Source organism: Balaenoptera musculus, chromosome 1 (genome assembly GCF_009873245.2).
Source record: "Balaenoptera musculus isolate JJ_BM4_2016_0621 chromosome 1, mBalMus1.pri.v3, whole genome shotgun sequence".
Taxonomy (NCBI): Eukaryota; Metazoa; Chordata; class Mammalia; order Artiodactyla; family Balaenopteridae; genus Balaenoptera; species Balaenoptera musculus.
In genome coordinates this window covers 80,242,412-80,258,137 of record NC_045785.1, presented here as the reverse complement: position 1 = coordinate 80,258,137, position 15,726 = coordinate 80,242,412, and the positions used below count along the sequence as shown (strand labels likewise).

General features: G+C 34.6%; 1 protein-coding gene across 1 annotated transcript in view; it reads left to right on the top strand.

Moving 5' to 3' along the window:
• The window catches only part of HFM1 (helicase for meiosis 1), a 136,775-nt gene that overhangs the window by 80,367 nt on the left and 40,682 nt on the right, over nt 1-15,726 (top strand). Inside the window, exons 27-31 of the mRNA XM_036833641.1 lie at nt 5,293-5,378; nt 5,613-5,696; nt 5,821-5,978; nt 7,455-7,558; nt 8,030-8,164. Of these exons, the coding sequence (XP_036689536.1) occupies nt 5,293-5,378; nt 5,613-5,696; nt 5,821-5,978; nt 7,455-7,558; nt 8,030-8,164 (567 nt within the window). The remainder of the gene's footprint in view (nt 1-5,292; nt 5,379-5,612; nt 5,697-5,820; nt 5,979-7,454; nt 7,559-8,029; nt 8,165-15,726) is intronic.

The window sequence follows — 15,726 nt, the reverse complement described above, 5'->3', positions numbered from 1 at the left end:
ATTGTCACTTATTTATATCTTAACTTTTTCTCTTTTTTCAATAACATTTCAATATTAGTAATGATTTTCATAGAGATTCTGTAGACAAGTTTCTTTCCTGTCTGTTGGGATCTAGCTCAGGATGTGAACTGAAAAACTCTACACGGTGCCATTTACTGGGATATGCCTAAAGCACTTTGGAATTTTTCACTTTGGTGTCTTTGGCTTTGTGACCCTGCTCCTTCTTAGATAGCTAGAACTCCAAAAAGAGAGTTATTTCATGGCTGACAGTCTTATTAGCTTTATAATTTTATATGCATCTTGGGGACATTAAAAAATTAGGTAATGGGTCACTGGGGATTGTCTAATTATTCCTTAGAACAAAGATCTCCAGCTATTTTGTGAGGAAGTGCTACTTTGTATTTCCTTGAAGTTTGAAATCAGTGGGGGAAATCAGGCAGAGAGCTGACCAGTCCTGGGAACTGGGGTGAAGGTGGAGATTGACTGGTGAAAGCAAGGTCAAAGTAGAAGAAAGATTCCTGATTAAAGGCTCACCTTCCTATCAGTACATAAGTCCTGGCAAACCAAATGCCACGCCCATCCCACAGAGATAAGAGTTCTGAATTGGGAAGAAGGTTACATACAATATTTAGGAGATTTCAACTTACAGAAAAATTTGAAATTATATAGAATGATTATTAATAGTATAGCACTAAAACACTTATATTAGAAAAGTAGAAAGTTCTCAAGAGTTATTTCAGTTTCCATGTGATAAGATGAGAAAAAGAACAAATTAAACCCAAAGTGGGCAGAAGAAAAGAAATAATTTTAAAAGAGCATAAATAAATTGAAAACAGAAAAAAAAATCAACAAAACAAAAAGGTGATTATTTTGAAATATCAGTGAAATTGATAACACTCTAGTCAGACTGATCAAGCAATAAAGAGAAAAGACACAAATTTCCAGAAACAAAAATGTGAGATATAACTATAGATCTTATAGATGGCAAAATGATAGGGAATGTTATAAACATCTTATGTCAATAAATGCCGCAACTTTGATGAAATGGGAAAATTCCTTAAAAAATACAAACTGTCAAGAGTCCACTCAAGAAGAAATAGACAACATGAGTAGGCTTATATTTATTAAAGAAATTAAATTTGTAGTTTAAAACCTTACAAAGAAAATCCCAGGCACAGAAGGTTACACTGGTGAATTCTACTGAACATTTAAATAAGAAGCAATATCAGTTCTACACAAACTTTTTCAGAAAATTTAAAAGGGGAGGTAATACTTCCCAACTCATTCTATGAGGCCAACATTGCCTTGTTATCACAACCTGACAAAGACATTCAAGAAAAAGACAGACCAATATCCCTCAGTAATATAAATTCAGTAATTCTTTATAAACTTTTAACAAATTGAACACAATGATAGATAAAAGGGCTAACATATCATGGCCAAATGTGGTTTATTCTAGCAATACAAGATTAGTTTATCACTTGATGTCAATCAATGTAATTCATCATATTAACAAACTAAAATAGACCATATGATCATCTCAATAATGCCAAAAAAAGTTGACAAGATCCAAAATCCATTTCTAATAAAAACTCTCAACAAATTTAAAATAGAAGGAAATTTCTCAAATTGATAAAGGACATCTATGAAAAACCTACAGCTAACATCATATTTAATAGTGAGAGACTGAATGTTTTCCTTCTAAGATCAGAAACAAAAAGGCTGCTCACTGTAACTACTTCCAGTAAACATTGTACTAGGGGTTCTAACCAGTACAGTAAAGCAAGAAAATGAAACTAAAAGCATACAGATTGGAAAGGAAAGAAGTAGAAATGTTTTTATTCATACACGATCACATGATCATCTATGTAGAAAATTCCATGGAGAGTAGGAAAGGTTTAGCATGGTTGAAGGATGTAAGGTCAATATATAAAAATTAATTTTATTTCTACATACTAGTAAGGAAAATCAGAAACAAATTAGAAAAACTATGCTATATTAGTTTTCTATTGCCATTGTAACAAATTACCACAAACTTTGTGGCTTAAAACAACACAAATTTATTATCTTAAAGTTCTGTAGATTAGAAATCTGATGTGGGTCTCACTGGGATAAAATCAAGGTTCGGCAAGGCTGTTTTCCTTTCTAGAAACACTAGGGATGAATCCATTTTCCTGCCTTCAACTTCTAGAGAATACTTGATTCCTTGATCATAGCCCTCTTCCTCTACCTTCAAAGTCAGCAGGTGATCTTGGATTAGGCAAAGAATTTCTTAGATACAACACAAAAGCACGAACTATAAAAGAAAAAAAATCAATAAAGTGGATTTAATCAAAACTTAAAACTTGTGCTTTTCATAAAATACTATTAAAGAAGGAGGAGGAGGAGAAAACAAGCCACCAGACTGGAAGAAAATATTTGCAAAACATATAACTGATGGAGGACTTGTACCTAGAATATATAAAAAATTCTTATAACTCAATAATAAGACAAACCACTGAATAAAACAATGAGCAAAAGATTCAAACAGACACATCACCAAAGAAGATATGTGTATGGCATATAAGCACCTGAGAAGATGTTCAACATCATTAGTCATTAGAGAAATGCAAATTAAAATGACAATGCAATACCAGTACACATCCACTAAAATAATTTTTCTTTTTTTTTTTTAATTTATTTTTGGCTGTGTGCAGGCTTTCTCTAGTCATGGCGAGCAGGGGCTACTCTTTGCTGTGGTGTGTGGGGTTCTCATTGTGGTGGCTTCTCTTGTTACGGAGCACAGGCTCTAGGCACGTGGGCTTCAGTAGTTGCGTCACATGGGCTTCAGTAGTTGCGGGGCTTGGGCTTCAGTAGTTGTGGCGCATGGGCTCAGTAGTTGTGGCACATGGGCTCTAGGGCACGCAGGCCTCTAGTTGTGGCACACGGGCTTAGTTGCTCTGTGGCATGTGGGATCTTCCCAGACCAGGGATCGAACCCGTGTCCCCTAGCATTGGCAGGCGGATTCTTAACCACTGTGCCACCAGGGAAGTCACCACTAAAATAATTAAAACTTGACAGAGTGCTGGAGAGGATGTGGTTCAACTGGAACTCTCACTGTGGGAATGTAAAATGTTACAACCAGTTTGGAAAACCATTTGATTGTTTCTTTAAAAGTTCAACATAAACCTACCATGCAACCGGCCCTTTCATGTTTAAGTACCCAAAAGAAATAAAAGCATGTAGACACACAATTCTAATAACCAAGACATTTGAAAACAGCCTAAATATCCATGAACAGGCAAATGGAAAATAAATTGTGGTATATCCCATAGTATGGATATATATACTCAGCAATAGAAAGGCATGAAGTGTTGATACAAACAACAACATGGATGAATCTTACAATAATTATACAGAGTAGAAGAAGCCAGACTAAAAAGAAAACTATTTAATTCCATTTAAATAAAAGCCTAGAAAATAGAATAGTGATAGAAAGCAGATCAGTGGTTGCTCAGAGACCGTGTGGGGAGGGGACAGAAGAGGTAGTGAAGAATTACAAAGGGGCACGAAGAAACTTTTAGAGGCAATAGTAATGTTTATTAGCTTGGTTGTGGTGATAGTTTCTCATACACACACATACATAAACACACAAAATCACATGTCAAGTATATTGTATGTGAATTATACTTCAGTCAATAAAATTGTAAAAATAAATAAATAAATAAATCCAAAGGAAACTATATTCACTCACCAAATGAGCAAAAACTAAAAGTCCTGTACTGGAGATAGTATAAGGTTATGAACATTCTCATGCAGTGTTGGTTGGAGCCTAAGTCTCATGATATCTACCAATTAAAATGCACAATCTCTTTAAAACAGCAATTTCACTTTAGCAATTAAATTTATAGAAATATTTCCACATGGATACAAATATAAACATTGTTTATAATCGCATAATCTTAAATGCCCATCAATAGCAGAATGATTAAATGAAGTATGAATTATCCATAAAAAATGATTAATAAAATTTCACTATACTGCAAGAAGCCAGTCTTTCTGACTTTCTAGAATATTGTCAGTCTGGGCATCAGTTGCATTCTATCCCTTCCAAATTGTTGAACACGAACATGTTTTTCACACTTAGTACAGCTGAACAAAAAGAAACAAATATTGACCAGCAAAATTCATGTAATAGAAAAGTGAGAGAATCCAAACAAAAAAGCAAATCTAAGTTCTTATTGAGCACCAGGAAAAAATAATGAATGCAAATTGATTTTCAACAATGTTTATAAACTAAAAATTAAAAATCGGGAAAGGTTATAAGGGAAAATGGAAATGAACATTAAGGAATTAAGAATACTAGGAGTTGTGTCTAAAGGTTGATTAAGAGAAATTCCCAAGAATAGTTAAAGATATGAGTAAGGAAAGGAGTATCATACTCTCATCAGTAATATGTGTGCCTTAAACAAGGTGGTACTACTTTAGAATTTTATGCTTCTGACAATATCTTCTATTTTGGGATTTGGTTAAATTCATTCATATGAGTGTAAGAATTAAAAATTACAGTTTCTCAAAGCATGAAGAAACAGAAAAGGTCCAAAGATGGAAGAGCACTTGATGTATTTAAGGAGCAAAATTAAAGCTGGTGTGGCGGGAGAGTAGTCAGCAAGAGGGGAATGGTAGGAAATTAAATGGGAGAGGTAGGCTGTGCTCAAGTCATATAGGTAAGGGAGTTTGGCCATAGTAAGGAAATTGCCACTTAATTCTAAATGCAATGGAAAGGCATTGGAAATTTTAGGCAGAAGAGTAAAATTATCTGAATTAGTACAGAAACAGAGAGAGAACTCAATTTCTTGAGTTCCTGTTTCTTTAAAAGTTCAACATAAACCTACCATGAACTCATTTCAAGACAGAAATGCTCAGAGAGCCATAGCTTCATGAAACAATATTCCCATCCCTGAATAACGTTGCCTTTTTTAAAAACACGAGTATAACCATAGATGTCTCTTGGTACTTGCTCTATGACATAAGGTAAAACTAAGGGCTGAGACATCATGTGGACCAAAGAATTCTTCTTTCTTTTATAAAGCACATGAATGTTTTATTTGAGTTTGAAAAAATAAATATGAACAATCAAATAACGTCTCAGCCCAATTAATCCAATTGAGAACATTTTTTAACAACTTTAAAAATAAGTCATTAGTCTGGCTCTTTAAATTTTTCTTTTTTACTAATGTAGTTGTTAAATATTTAAGTGTAGATTTAGTTTTAAATGGATTGTTTAAAAACTATTTGATTAATTTTCCACAGGTGTAACATTATCAAATACTATGGTAAATGCAGGTTTGACTACCTTTAAAAAGATAGAAGAAACAGATGCAAGGAAACTTGAACTGGTATTTAATATTTACTTATTCCTAATGTTACCTGAATTCTGTATAAATTCTAAAGCCTGACTTTTGTATCTTTATTTCTATTTATTTCTATTTATTTCCCTCTCATAGTCATATATATTTTTAACTTAAGATTTTAGGTAATAAGCATGTTAAAACTATTGACTCTAAAAAATATTTTACTAAAAGAGTTTTTAGTGTTGTAATAAGAACATAATGACATAAAAATGTTTTTAGATTTTAAATAGACATCCCCCTTTTGGAACTCAGATAAAAGAAACAGTGATGTATCTACCAAAATATGAACTTGAAGTGGAACAGGTAAATATTTTCTGTTTTTCATATATTTTGATTTTCAGGAATAAAGCTACCCATAGCTGACTTGGAGGTGAGTATGAGTAGTAAGGTTATTTTTAACACTTTTTATGCCTATCCTTTTTTAAAGATTGCAAGATATAGTGATACCATGGCAGAAATATTAGTGACTGTTATATTAAGAAACTTTGAACAGCTACAAACTAAAAGAACAGCACCAGATTCTCACTACGTTACCTTAATCATAGGTGATGCAGATAATCAACTGGTTTCTAAGCACAAAATTATGTAAGTGTGAAATTTCTATTTGTTTTATTTCTAAGCATATACTATAAAAGAAAAATTCTGCTGAGGAAAAGAGTAATGAAATCATGGTGGGATCAATTAAATTACATTTTCCTGATTCTATAATGGGATAGTTTGTCTATTAAAGAAGATACTAATATTGGGTCTGTTGTTTTAGATTATATTTAGTACTCAAATGAACAAAGTGTAAAGTCTATCACCATGGTTTGAAACAAGTAATAGATGACCTTTAGGAGTAGCTCTAATTCACTGTTGCTGAACTTTCTTATTTTGTTGCTTTTCTCCTATCATTCATGACCTTACTACTCTTTGAGTGCAATCTTCCTCCTACTTACTTCAAAATATATCTTCTATTTCCAAATTAAAATCTAACAAACTACTACCGCCATTTGTAGGATCCAGGCAACCAGATCCAATAGATAAAGGAGGTACCTTGCCTTATATCTAGTTCTCTAGCATGTCATTCTATAATTTTTACTTCAGCCTTTTTTCTAATACTATTACATACTGATATTTTCTCCCAGGATGTCATAAGCAAACTCTAAAGATAATAGTTGTAGCTACAGCTAATATTTTTTGAGCACTTAGTAGGTTCCAGGTATTGAATTGTTTAATCTTTGTATGAGATAGGTGCTATCATTATATATACTTTGTAGAGGAGAAATTTGAGACCAAGGTTATATAGGTAGTTTACAGCAAAAACTAGTTTTGAAGCCAAGCATTCTTACTCCAGAGCCTATGCTCCTAGCATATAACTGTACCTGTAAGTTCAGGATGGCAGTGATTCTGAAATGGGACTCTCCTAATTTTTGCCAGTGTACTGGAATATGGCTTCCTAAAACATCCCGTGCAAGGTTCCTAATGGGACTGCAGTGACTGATAAGGATATCCTTTTCACTGATAATTACTCTCCTGCAACTAGCCATGATACACTTACAGAGAATATATAATTATACAAATCTTTATTCTCTGTGACAACTAAATCTAATGACAGCCTTGACTATAGGAGGCTAAAATAAGTTCAATCACAAAATTGGTTGCTGGTGATGTGTTGTTATTAGATAAAAACTATTTCATATCATTTAAAAAAATACTGTTGAAGTTCTCACAGATCCATGTAACTTATGTATAGCCATTTTAAAGTGGTAGTGATTTAAGGTCAAGGTCATAGGTTATTGATGGCAATTATATATTCAAGCAGGCCTGAAATGATTCAGTACAACTTAGAACCAGCTATTGGGTGAACATTATAGTTAAGAAAATTATGGTAACGGTAGCTCCATTGACACTCCATTTCCCTATCCTCAGAACTTGGGGAAGGTAGTTTTCAGTAACTGACTTCAGTTTACTACCAGATAAGACCTATCTTAGGATCAGTTAGACCTTGAACATTAATTTATTGTTTCATTTCATTTAGTGTTCAAGATCACTATTAAATGATGCATTACTCTTTTTCAGGGATTCTGTTTTGCTAAAAGCTGGAAATTGGGCTAAAAAGATTGATGTGAGGCGAGCTCTTAAATCTGAAGATCTTAGCATAAATCTAATTAGTTCTGAATATGGTAAGTTCATTGAAGTAATGAAGACATGCATGTAAAAAATATGATAGCATTTAAAAATTATTTCCTTTATGTAAAACAGAAAAACAACATAAGCGATATTGTGTAAAAATAATTTATTTAAGTAAAATGAATAATTTTAAAGGAAGCTTCATATATTTGGATATGTAAAAGATAGCAGAGACTAGGATAATAAAATTAAAATTTTATCTGTTCATTTATAGACATTTTATTTTTTAAGATAAATTTCAATTACTATAGGAACATTGATTTTTATTTTTATGACAGATGTATAAATTTTCATTTGTTATACTTTTTAAAGTATATTTAAAACATTTTTATTTCCTGGACTTGTTAGACTTTCCAGTTCAAAAAGGTATAAAATATAACAGGTATAAAAACAAATAAATGGTCTCATGTGTGGATTTATATGACTTAAATAAGCATTTGTATGCTTTTTTTTTCTTTTTTCAGTTGGACTTGATATACAGCAGAAATTTACAGTCTTTTACTTAGGACCCAAGAGATTTGGAAATCAAATAATTATGGGAAAAAAATCAGAAACAGAGATCTCCCATTTTAAACATTCAGTAGCAGGGCCCAGTAAAGGTAAATAGCTGTATTTAGTCCTGTTTTGCATTAAAGCAAAGATATGGCTGAGGGTAGTATCAGTATAGTACTGCTTCATTCAGATTGTGGATAGTCTGGAATTAGATGTTTAGACTTTCTAATAATTGCATTAATAATGTACAGTAGGAATTCTTAGTGTTAATATTTGTCAAAATTGGGGTGATTTTTTGAGCAAAGAATTATTTGACTAGTTTTTTGTATACATTTCCCCCTTTTCATACCCACTCCATTCTTATGGCCATGTCAGGGGGAGAACAAGTGATGTACAAGAATTAATGGATTTGATAAGGCAAAGCAGGTGACAAACAATTTTTTTTTTTATTATGAGACATTCAAATAAAGATGAAAGTAAAAGTGTATATTGAACCTTCATGTACTCATCACCCACCTTAAACAATTATCAACTCAGGGCTAATATAGTTTCATCTATACCTCTGTTTAGATTTCCCCTTGTATTTTTTGAAGAAAATAAGATATCATATTATTTCCTCCGTAAATGTTTCAGTATATATTTGTAAATGGTAAGGATTTAAGAAAAAAAATACTGTGTTACTCTTAGACATAAAAAGCTAATAGTAACTAATAATTATCCAATATTGAGTTAATGTTCAAACCACTGATTACTCATAAATGTTGTAGATATATCATCTTGATACCATCTAGATATACCAGATTGGCTCCTGAATCCTTTTGCTATGTCCCTAGTAGTCTTGACAGCTTCCTTGATGTGTGAGGTGATATGATGTTCTAGGCTTACCTTTTATAATTCCAGACCCAGACCTGTAATAAGCCTTTTCTCCAAAGATACCTGGTTTCTTTTCATGATAAATAGTTTTCTGTGTGCTTGAAGAGCTCATTGCCATTGACTGATTATTATCTCTTGCCTTTTCCATGCACAGATTTAGGAAATATGTGATTTTTTTGTTTTTAAAGATAAAATACATAATTGATTCATAGTTAAATGTCCAAATCAAATTCAGGGCTATAGTATTTATCCTTAAACTCAATGATCTGTACTCAATAATCTGTATCTCCTTTCTGCCATGCTGAGAGATTTGTTTCGCAATAACTCCAAAAATGATAGAATGTCACTAATTTTCTTTTTTTTTTTAACATCTTTATTGGAGTATAATTGCTTTACAATGGTGTGTTAGTTTCTGCTTTATAACAAAGTGAATCAGTTATACATATACATATATCCCCATATCTCCTCCCTCTTGCATCTCCCTCCCACCCTCCCTATCACACCCCTCTAGGTGGTCAAAAAGCACCGAGCTGATCTCCCTGTGCTATGCGGCTGCTTCCCACTAGCTATCTATTTTACATTTGGTAGTATGTATAAGTACATGTCACTCTCTCACTTTGTCCCAGCTTACCCTTCCCACTCCCTGTGTCCTCAAGTCCATTCTCTACATCTGTGTCTTTATTCCTATCCTGACCCTAGGTTCTTCAGAACCTTTTTTTTTTTAGATTCCATATATATGTGTTAGCATACGGTGTTTATTTTTCTCTTTCTGACTTACTTCACTCTGTATGACAGTCTCTAGGTCCATCCACCTCACTACAAATAACTCAATTTCGTTTCTTTTTATGGCTGAGTAATATTCCATTGTATATATGTGCCATATCTTCTTAATCCATTCATCTGTCGATGGACACTTAGGTTGCTTCCATGTCCTGGCTACTGTAAATGGAGCTGCAATGAACATTGTGGTACATGACTCTTTTTGAATTATGGTTTTCGCAGGGTATATGCCCAGTAGTGGGATTCCTGGGTCGTATGGTAGTTCTATTTGTAGTTTTTTAAAGAACCTCTATACTGTTCTCCATAGTGACTGTATCAATTTACATTCCCATCAACAGTGCAAGAGGGTTCCCTTTTCTCCACACCCTCTCCAGCATTTATTCTTTGATGATGGCCATTCTGACTGGTGTGAGGTGACACCTCATTGCAGTTTTGATTTGCATTTCTCTAATGATTAGTGATGTTGAGCATCCTTTCATGTGTTTGTTGGCAATCTGTATGTCTTCTTTGGAGAAATGTCTACTTAGGTCTTCTGCCCATTTTTGGATTGGGTTGTTTTTTTTTTTGACATTGAGCTGCATGAGCTGCTTGTAAATTTTGGAGATTAGTCTTTTGTCAGTTGCTTCATTTGGAAATATTTTCTCCCATTCTGAGGGTTGTCTTTTCGTCTTGTTTATGGTTTCCTTTGCTGTGCAAAAGCTTTTAAGTTTCATTAGGTCCCACTCGTTTATTTTTGTTTTTATTTCCATTTCTGTAGGAGGGGGGTCAAAAAGGATCTTGCTGTGATTTATGTCATAGAGTGTTCTGCCTATGTTTTCCACTAAGAGTTTTATAGTGTCAGGTCTTACATTTAGGTCTTTAATCCATTTTGAGTTTATTTTTGTGTATGGTGTTAGGGAGTGTTCTAATTTCACTCTTTTACACGTAGCTGTCCAGTTTTCCCAGCACCACTTATTGAAGAAGCTGTCTTTTCTCCACTGTATATTCTTGCCTCCTTTATCAAAAATGAGGTGACCATATGTGCGTGGATTTATCTCTGAGCTTTTTATCCTGTTCCATTGATCTATATTTCTGTTTTTGTGCCAGGACCATACTGTCTTGCTTACTGTAGCTTTGTAGTATAGTCTGAAGTCAGGGAGCCTGATTCCTCCAGCTCCGTTTTTCTTTCTCAACATTGCTTTGGCTATTTGGGGCCTTTTGTGTTTCCATACAAATTGTGAAATTTTTTGTTGTAGTTCTGTGAAAAATGCCATTGGTAGTTTGATAGGGATTGCATTGAATCTGTAGATTGCTTTGGGTGGTAGAGTCATTTTCACAATGTTGATTCTTCCAATCCAAGAACATGGTGTATCTCTCCATCTGTTTGTATCATCTTTAATTTCTTTTATCAGTGTCTTATAGTTTTCTGCATACAGGTCTTTTGTCTCCTTAGTTAGGTTTATTCCTAGGTATTTTATTCTTTCTGTTGCAATGGTAAATGAGAGTGTTTCCTTAATTTCTCTTTCAGATTTTTCATCATTAGTGTATAGGAATGCAAGAGATTTCTGTGCATTAATTTTGTATCCTGCTACTTTACCAAATTCATTGATTAGCTATAGTAGTTTTCTGGTGGCATCTTTAGGATTCTCTATGTATAGAGTTATGTCATCTGCAAACAGTGAAAGCTTTACTTCTTCTTTTCTGATTTGGATTCCTTTTATTTCTTTTTCTTCTCTGATTGCTGTCGCTAAAACTTCCAAAACTATGTTGAATAATAGTGGTGAGAGTGGACAACCTTGTCTCGTTCCTGATCTTAGAGGAAATGCTTTCAGTTTTTCACCATTGAGAACGATGTTGGCTGTGGGTTTGTCGTATATGGCCTTCATTATGTGTAGGTAAGTTCCCTCTATGCCTACTTTCTGGAGGGTTTTTATCATAAATGGGTGTTGAATTTTGTGAAAAGCTTTTTCTGCATCTATCAAGATGATCATATGGTTTTTATCCTTCAATTTGTTAATATGGTTTATCACATTGATTGATTTGCATATATTAAAGAATCCTTGCATTCCTGGGATAAACCCCACTTGATCATGGTGAATGATCCTTTTAATGTGCTGTTGGATTCTGTTTGCTAGTATTTTGTTGAGGAGTTTTGCATCTATGTTCATCAGTGATATTGGCCTGTAGTTTTCTTTCTTTGTGACAGCTTTGTCTGGTTTTGGTATCAGGGTGATGGTGGCCTTGTAGAATGAGTTTGGGAGTGTTCCTCCCTCTTCTATATTTTGGAAGAGTTTGAGAAGGATAGGTGTTAGCTCTTCTGTAAATATTTGATAGAATTCTCCTGTGAAGCCATCTGGTCCTGGGCTTTTGTTTGTTGGAAGATTTTTAATCACAGTCTCAATTTCAGTGCTTGTGATTGGTCTGTTTATATTTTCTGTTTCTTCCTGGGTCAGTTGCAGAAGGTTGTGCTTTTCTAAGAATTTGTCCATGTCTTCCAGGTTGTCCATTTTATTGGCATATAGTTGCTTGTAATAATCTCTCATGATCCTTTGTATTTCTGCAGTGTCAGTTGTTACTTCTCCTTTTTCATTTCTGGTTCTATTGATTTGAGTCTTCTCCCTTTTTTTTCTTGATGAATCTGACTAATGGTTTATCAATTTTGTTTATCTTCTCAAAGAACCAGCTTTTAGTTTTTTTGATCTTTGCTGTTGTTTCCTTCATTTCTTTTTCATTTATTTCTGATCTGATCTTTATGATTTCTTTCCTCCTGCTCACTTTGCATTTTTTTTTTGTTCTTCTTTCTCTAATTGCTTTAGGTGTAAGGTTAGGTTGTTTATTTGAGTTATATCTGTTTCCTGAGGTAGGATTGTATTGCTATAAACTTCCCTCTTAGAACTGCTTTTGCTGCATCCCATAGGTTTTGGGTTGTTTTCATTGTCATTTGTTTCTAGGTATTTTTTGATTTCCTCTTTGATTTCTTCAGTGATCTCTTGGTTATTATGTAGCGTATTGTTTAGCCTCCATGTGTTTCTATTTTTTACAGATTTTTTCCTGTAATTGATATCTAGTCTCATAGCATTGTGGTCGGAAAAGATACTTGGTATGATTTCAATTTTCTTAAATTTACCAGGGCCTGATTTGTGACCCAGGATATGATTTATCCTGGAGAATGTTCCATGAGCACTTGAGAAGAAAGTGTATTCTGTTGTTTTTGGATGGAATGTCCTATAAATATCAATTTAGTCCATCCTGTTTAATGTATCATTTAAAGCTGTGTTTCCTTATTTATTTTCATTTTGGATGATCTGTCCATTGGTGAAAGTGGGGTGTTAAAGTCTCCTACTATGATTGTGTTACTGTCGATTTCCCCTCTTATGGCTGTTAGCATTTGCCTTATGTATTGAGGTGCTTCTATGTTGGGTGCATAAATATTTACAATTGTTATATCTTCTTCTTGGATTGATCCCTTGATCATTATGTAGAGTCCTTCTTTGTCTCTTGTAATAGTCTTTATTTTAAAGTCTATTTTTTCTGATATGAGAATTGCTACTGTGGCTTTCTTTTGATTTCCATTTGCATGGAATATCTTTTTCCATCCCCTCACTTTCAGTCTGTATGTGTCCCTAGGTCTGAAGTGGGTCTCTTGTAGACCGCATATATACGGGTCTTGTTTTTCTATCTATTCAGCCAGTCTGTGTCTTCTGGTTGGAGCATTGAATCCATTTACATTTAAGGTAATTATCGATATGTATGTTCCTATTACCATTTGTTTTGGGTTTGTTATTGTAGGTCTTTTCCTTCTCTTGTGTTTCCTGCCTAGAGAAGTTCCTTTAGCATTTGTTGTAAATGCTGGTTTGGTGGTGCTGCATTCTCTGAGCTTTTGCTTGTCTATAAAGGTTTTAATTTCTCTGTCAAATCTGAATGAGTTCTTTGCTGGGTAGAGTAATCTCGGTTGTAGGTTTTTTCCTTTCATCACTTTAAATATGTCTTGCCACTCCCTTCTGGCTTGCAGAGTTTCTGCTGAAAGATTAGCTCTTAACCTTATGGGTATTCACTTGTATGTTATTTGTTGTTTTTCCCTTGCTGCTTTTAATATTTGTTTTTAGTATTTAATTTTTGATAGTTTGATTAATATGTGTCTTGGCGTGTTTCTCCTTGGATTTATCCTGTATGGGACTCTCTGCGCTGCCTGGACTTGATTAACTATTTCCTTTCCCCTATTAGGGAATTTTTCAACTATAATCTCTTCAAATATTTTCTTGGTCCCTTTCCTTTTCCCTTCTTCTTCTGGGACCCCTATAATTCGAATGTTGGTGCATTTAATGTTGTCCCAGAAGTCTCAGAGTCTGTCCTCAGTTCTGTTCATTCTTTTTTCTTTATTTTGCTCTGCAGTAGTGCTTTCCACTATTTTATCTTCCATGTCACTTATCCATTCTTCTGCCTCAGTTATTCTGCTATTGATTCCTTCTAGAGAATTTTTAATTTCATTTATTGTGCTGCTCATCATTGTTTGTTTGCTCTTTAGTTCTTCTGGATCTTTGTTATTTTCTCCATTCTATTTCCAAGATTTTGGATCATCTTTACTATCATTACTGTGAATTCTTTTTCAGGTAGACTGCCTATTTCCTCTTCATCTGTTTGTTCTGGTGCGTTTTAACCTTGCTCCTTCATCTACTGTGTGTTTCTCTGTCTTCTCATTTTGCTTAACTTAATGTGTTTGTGGTCTCCTTTTTGCAGGCTGCAGGTTCCTAGTTCCCATTGTTTTTGGTGTCTGCCCCCAGTGGTTTAGGTTGGTTCAGGGGGTTGTGCAGGCTTCCTGGTGAAGGGGACTAGTGCCTGTGTTCTGGTGGATGAGGCTGGATCTTGTCTTTCTTGTGGGCAGGACCGCGTCCAGTGGTGTGTTTTGGGGTGTTTGTGACCTTGTTATTATTTTAGGCAGCCTCTCTGCTAATGGATGGGGTTGTGTTCCTGTCTTGCTAGTTGTTTGACATAGGGTGTCCAGCACTGTAGCTTGCTGGTTGTTGATTGGAGCTACATCTTAGCGTTGAGATGGAGAGCTTTCGCCGTTTGATATTACATGGAGCTGGGAGGTCTCTGGTGGACCAAAGTCCTGAACTCGGCTCTCCCTCCTCAGAGGCACAGGCCTGACACCCAGCTGGAGCACCAAGACCCTGTCAGCCTCACGGCCAGGTACATGGGGAGTTTCTTGTCTTTTGGGAGTCTGAGATTCTACCAGCGTTCAGTAGGTGTTCTGTAGGAGTTTTTCCACATGTGGTTGTATTTTTGATGTATTTGTGCAGAGGAAGGTGATCTCCACGTCTTACTCCTCTGCCATCTTGAAGGCCTCCCCACTAATTTTCTTTATTCTACATTATACAGACAACAAAGTCTCAGGATAACAACACCAAAGTGCACTTTTTAAATTTTTGGTCACACTGTGCAGCTTGTGGGATCTTAGTTCCCTGACCAGGTATCAAACCCATGCCCCCTGCTGTGGAAGCACAGAATCCTAACCACTGGGCTGCCAGGGAATACCCCAAAGTGCACTCTTAACGTCATTATTAAAAATAGTTTAAGGGTTTTATGATAAATATTTTTATTCTTAGACTATATCTCACTAGGCATGTGTAATCAGATTACTGTGTTTTAACATCACTTGGGATAGATCTTCTGTATGTGGGTATCACATGTACTGTTTTATTTATTTTAATTTTTATTTTATTTTCTGTTGTTAGAATAGTTTTTAAGAATTAATTCTGATTGATAGTAACGTAAAACATTTGCATTGTTCCATAGCCAAATCTACAAAACAAACACTAAATGTTGTTAATACTTGAGGCATAGGCAGTCTACCATACAGCTCTTCCTTATTCACTTGGTTCTATTTTCACTGCTTTGTGAAAGGCCCAGTAAAGGGAGCAATTAACAGGTACTGGGGAATGTGAGAGCAGCAGCTACCTACCAAAGTAATCTAAACATTCATGTTCTCTGAATAGTATAGGTAGTTATAATAAACAGTAATTGCAGTGAATGATGG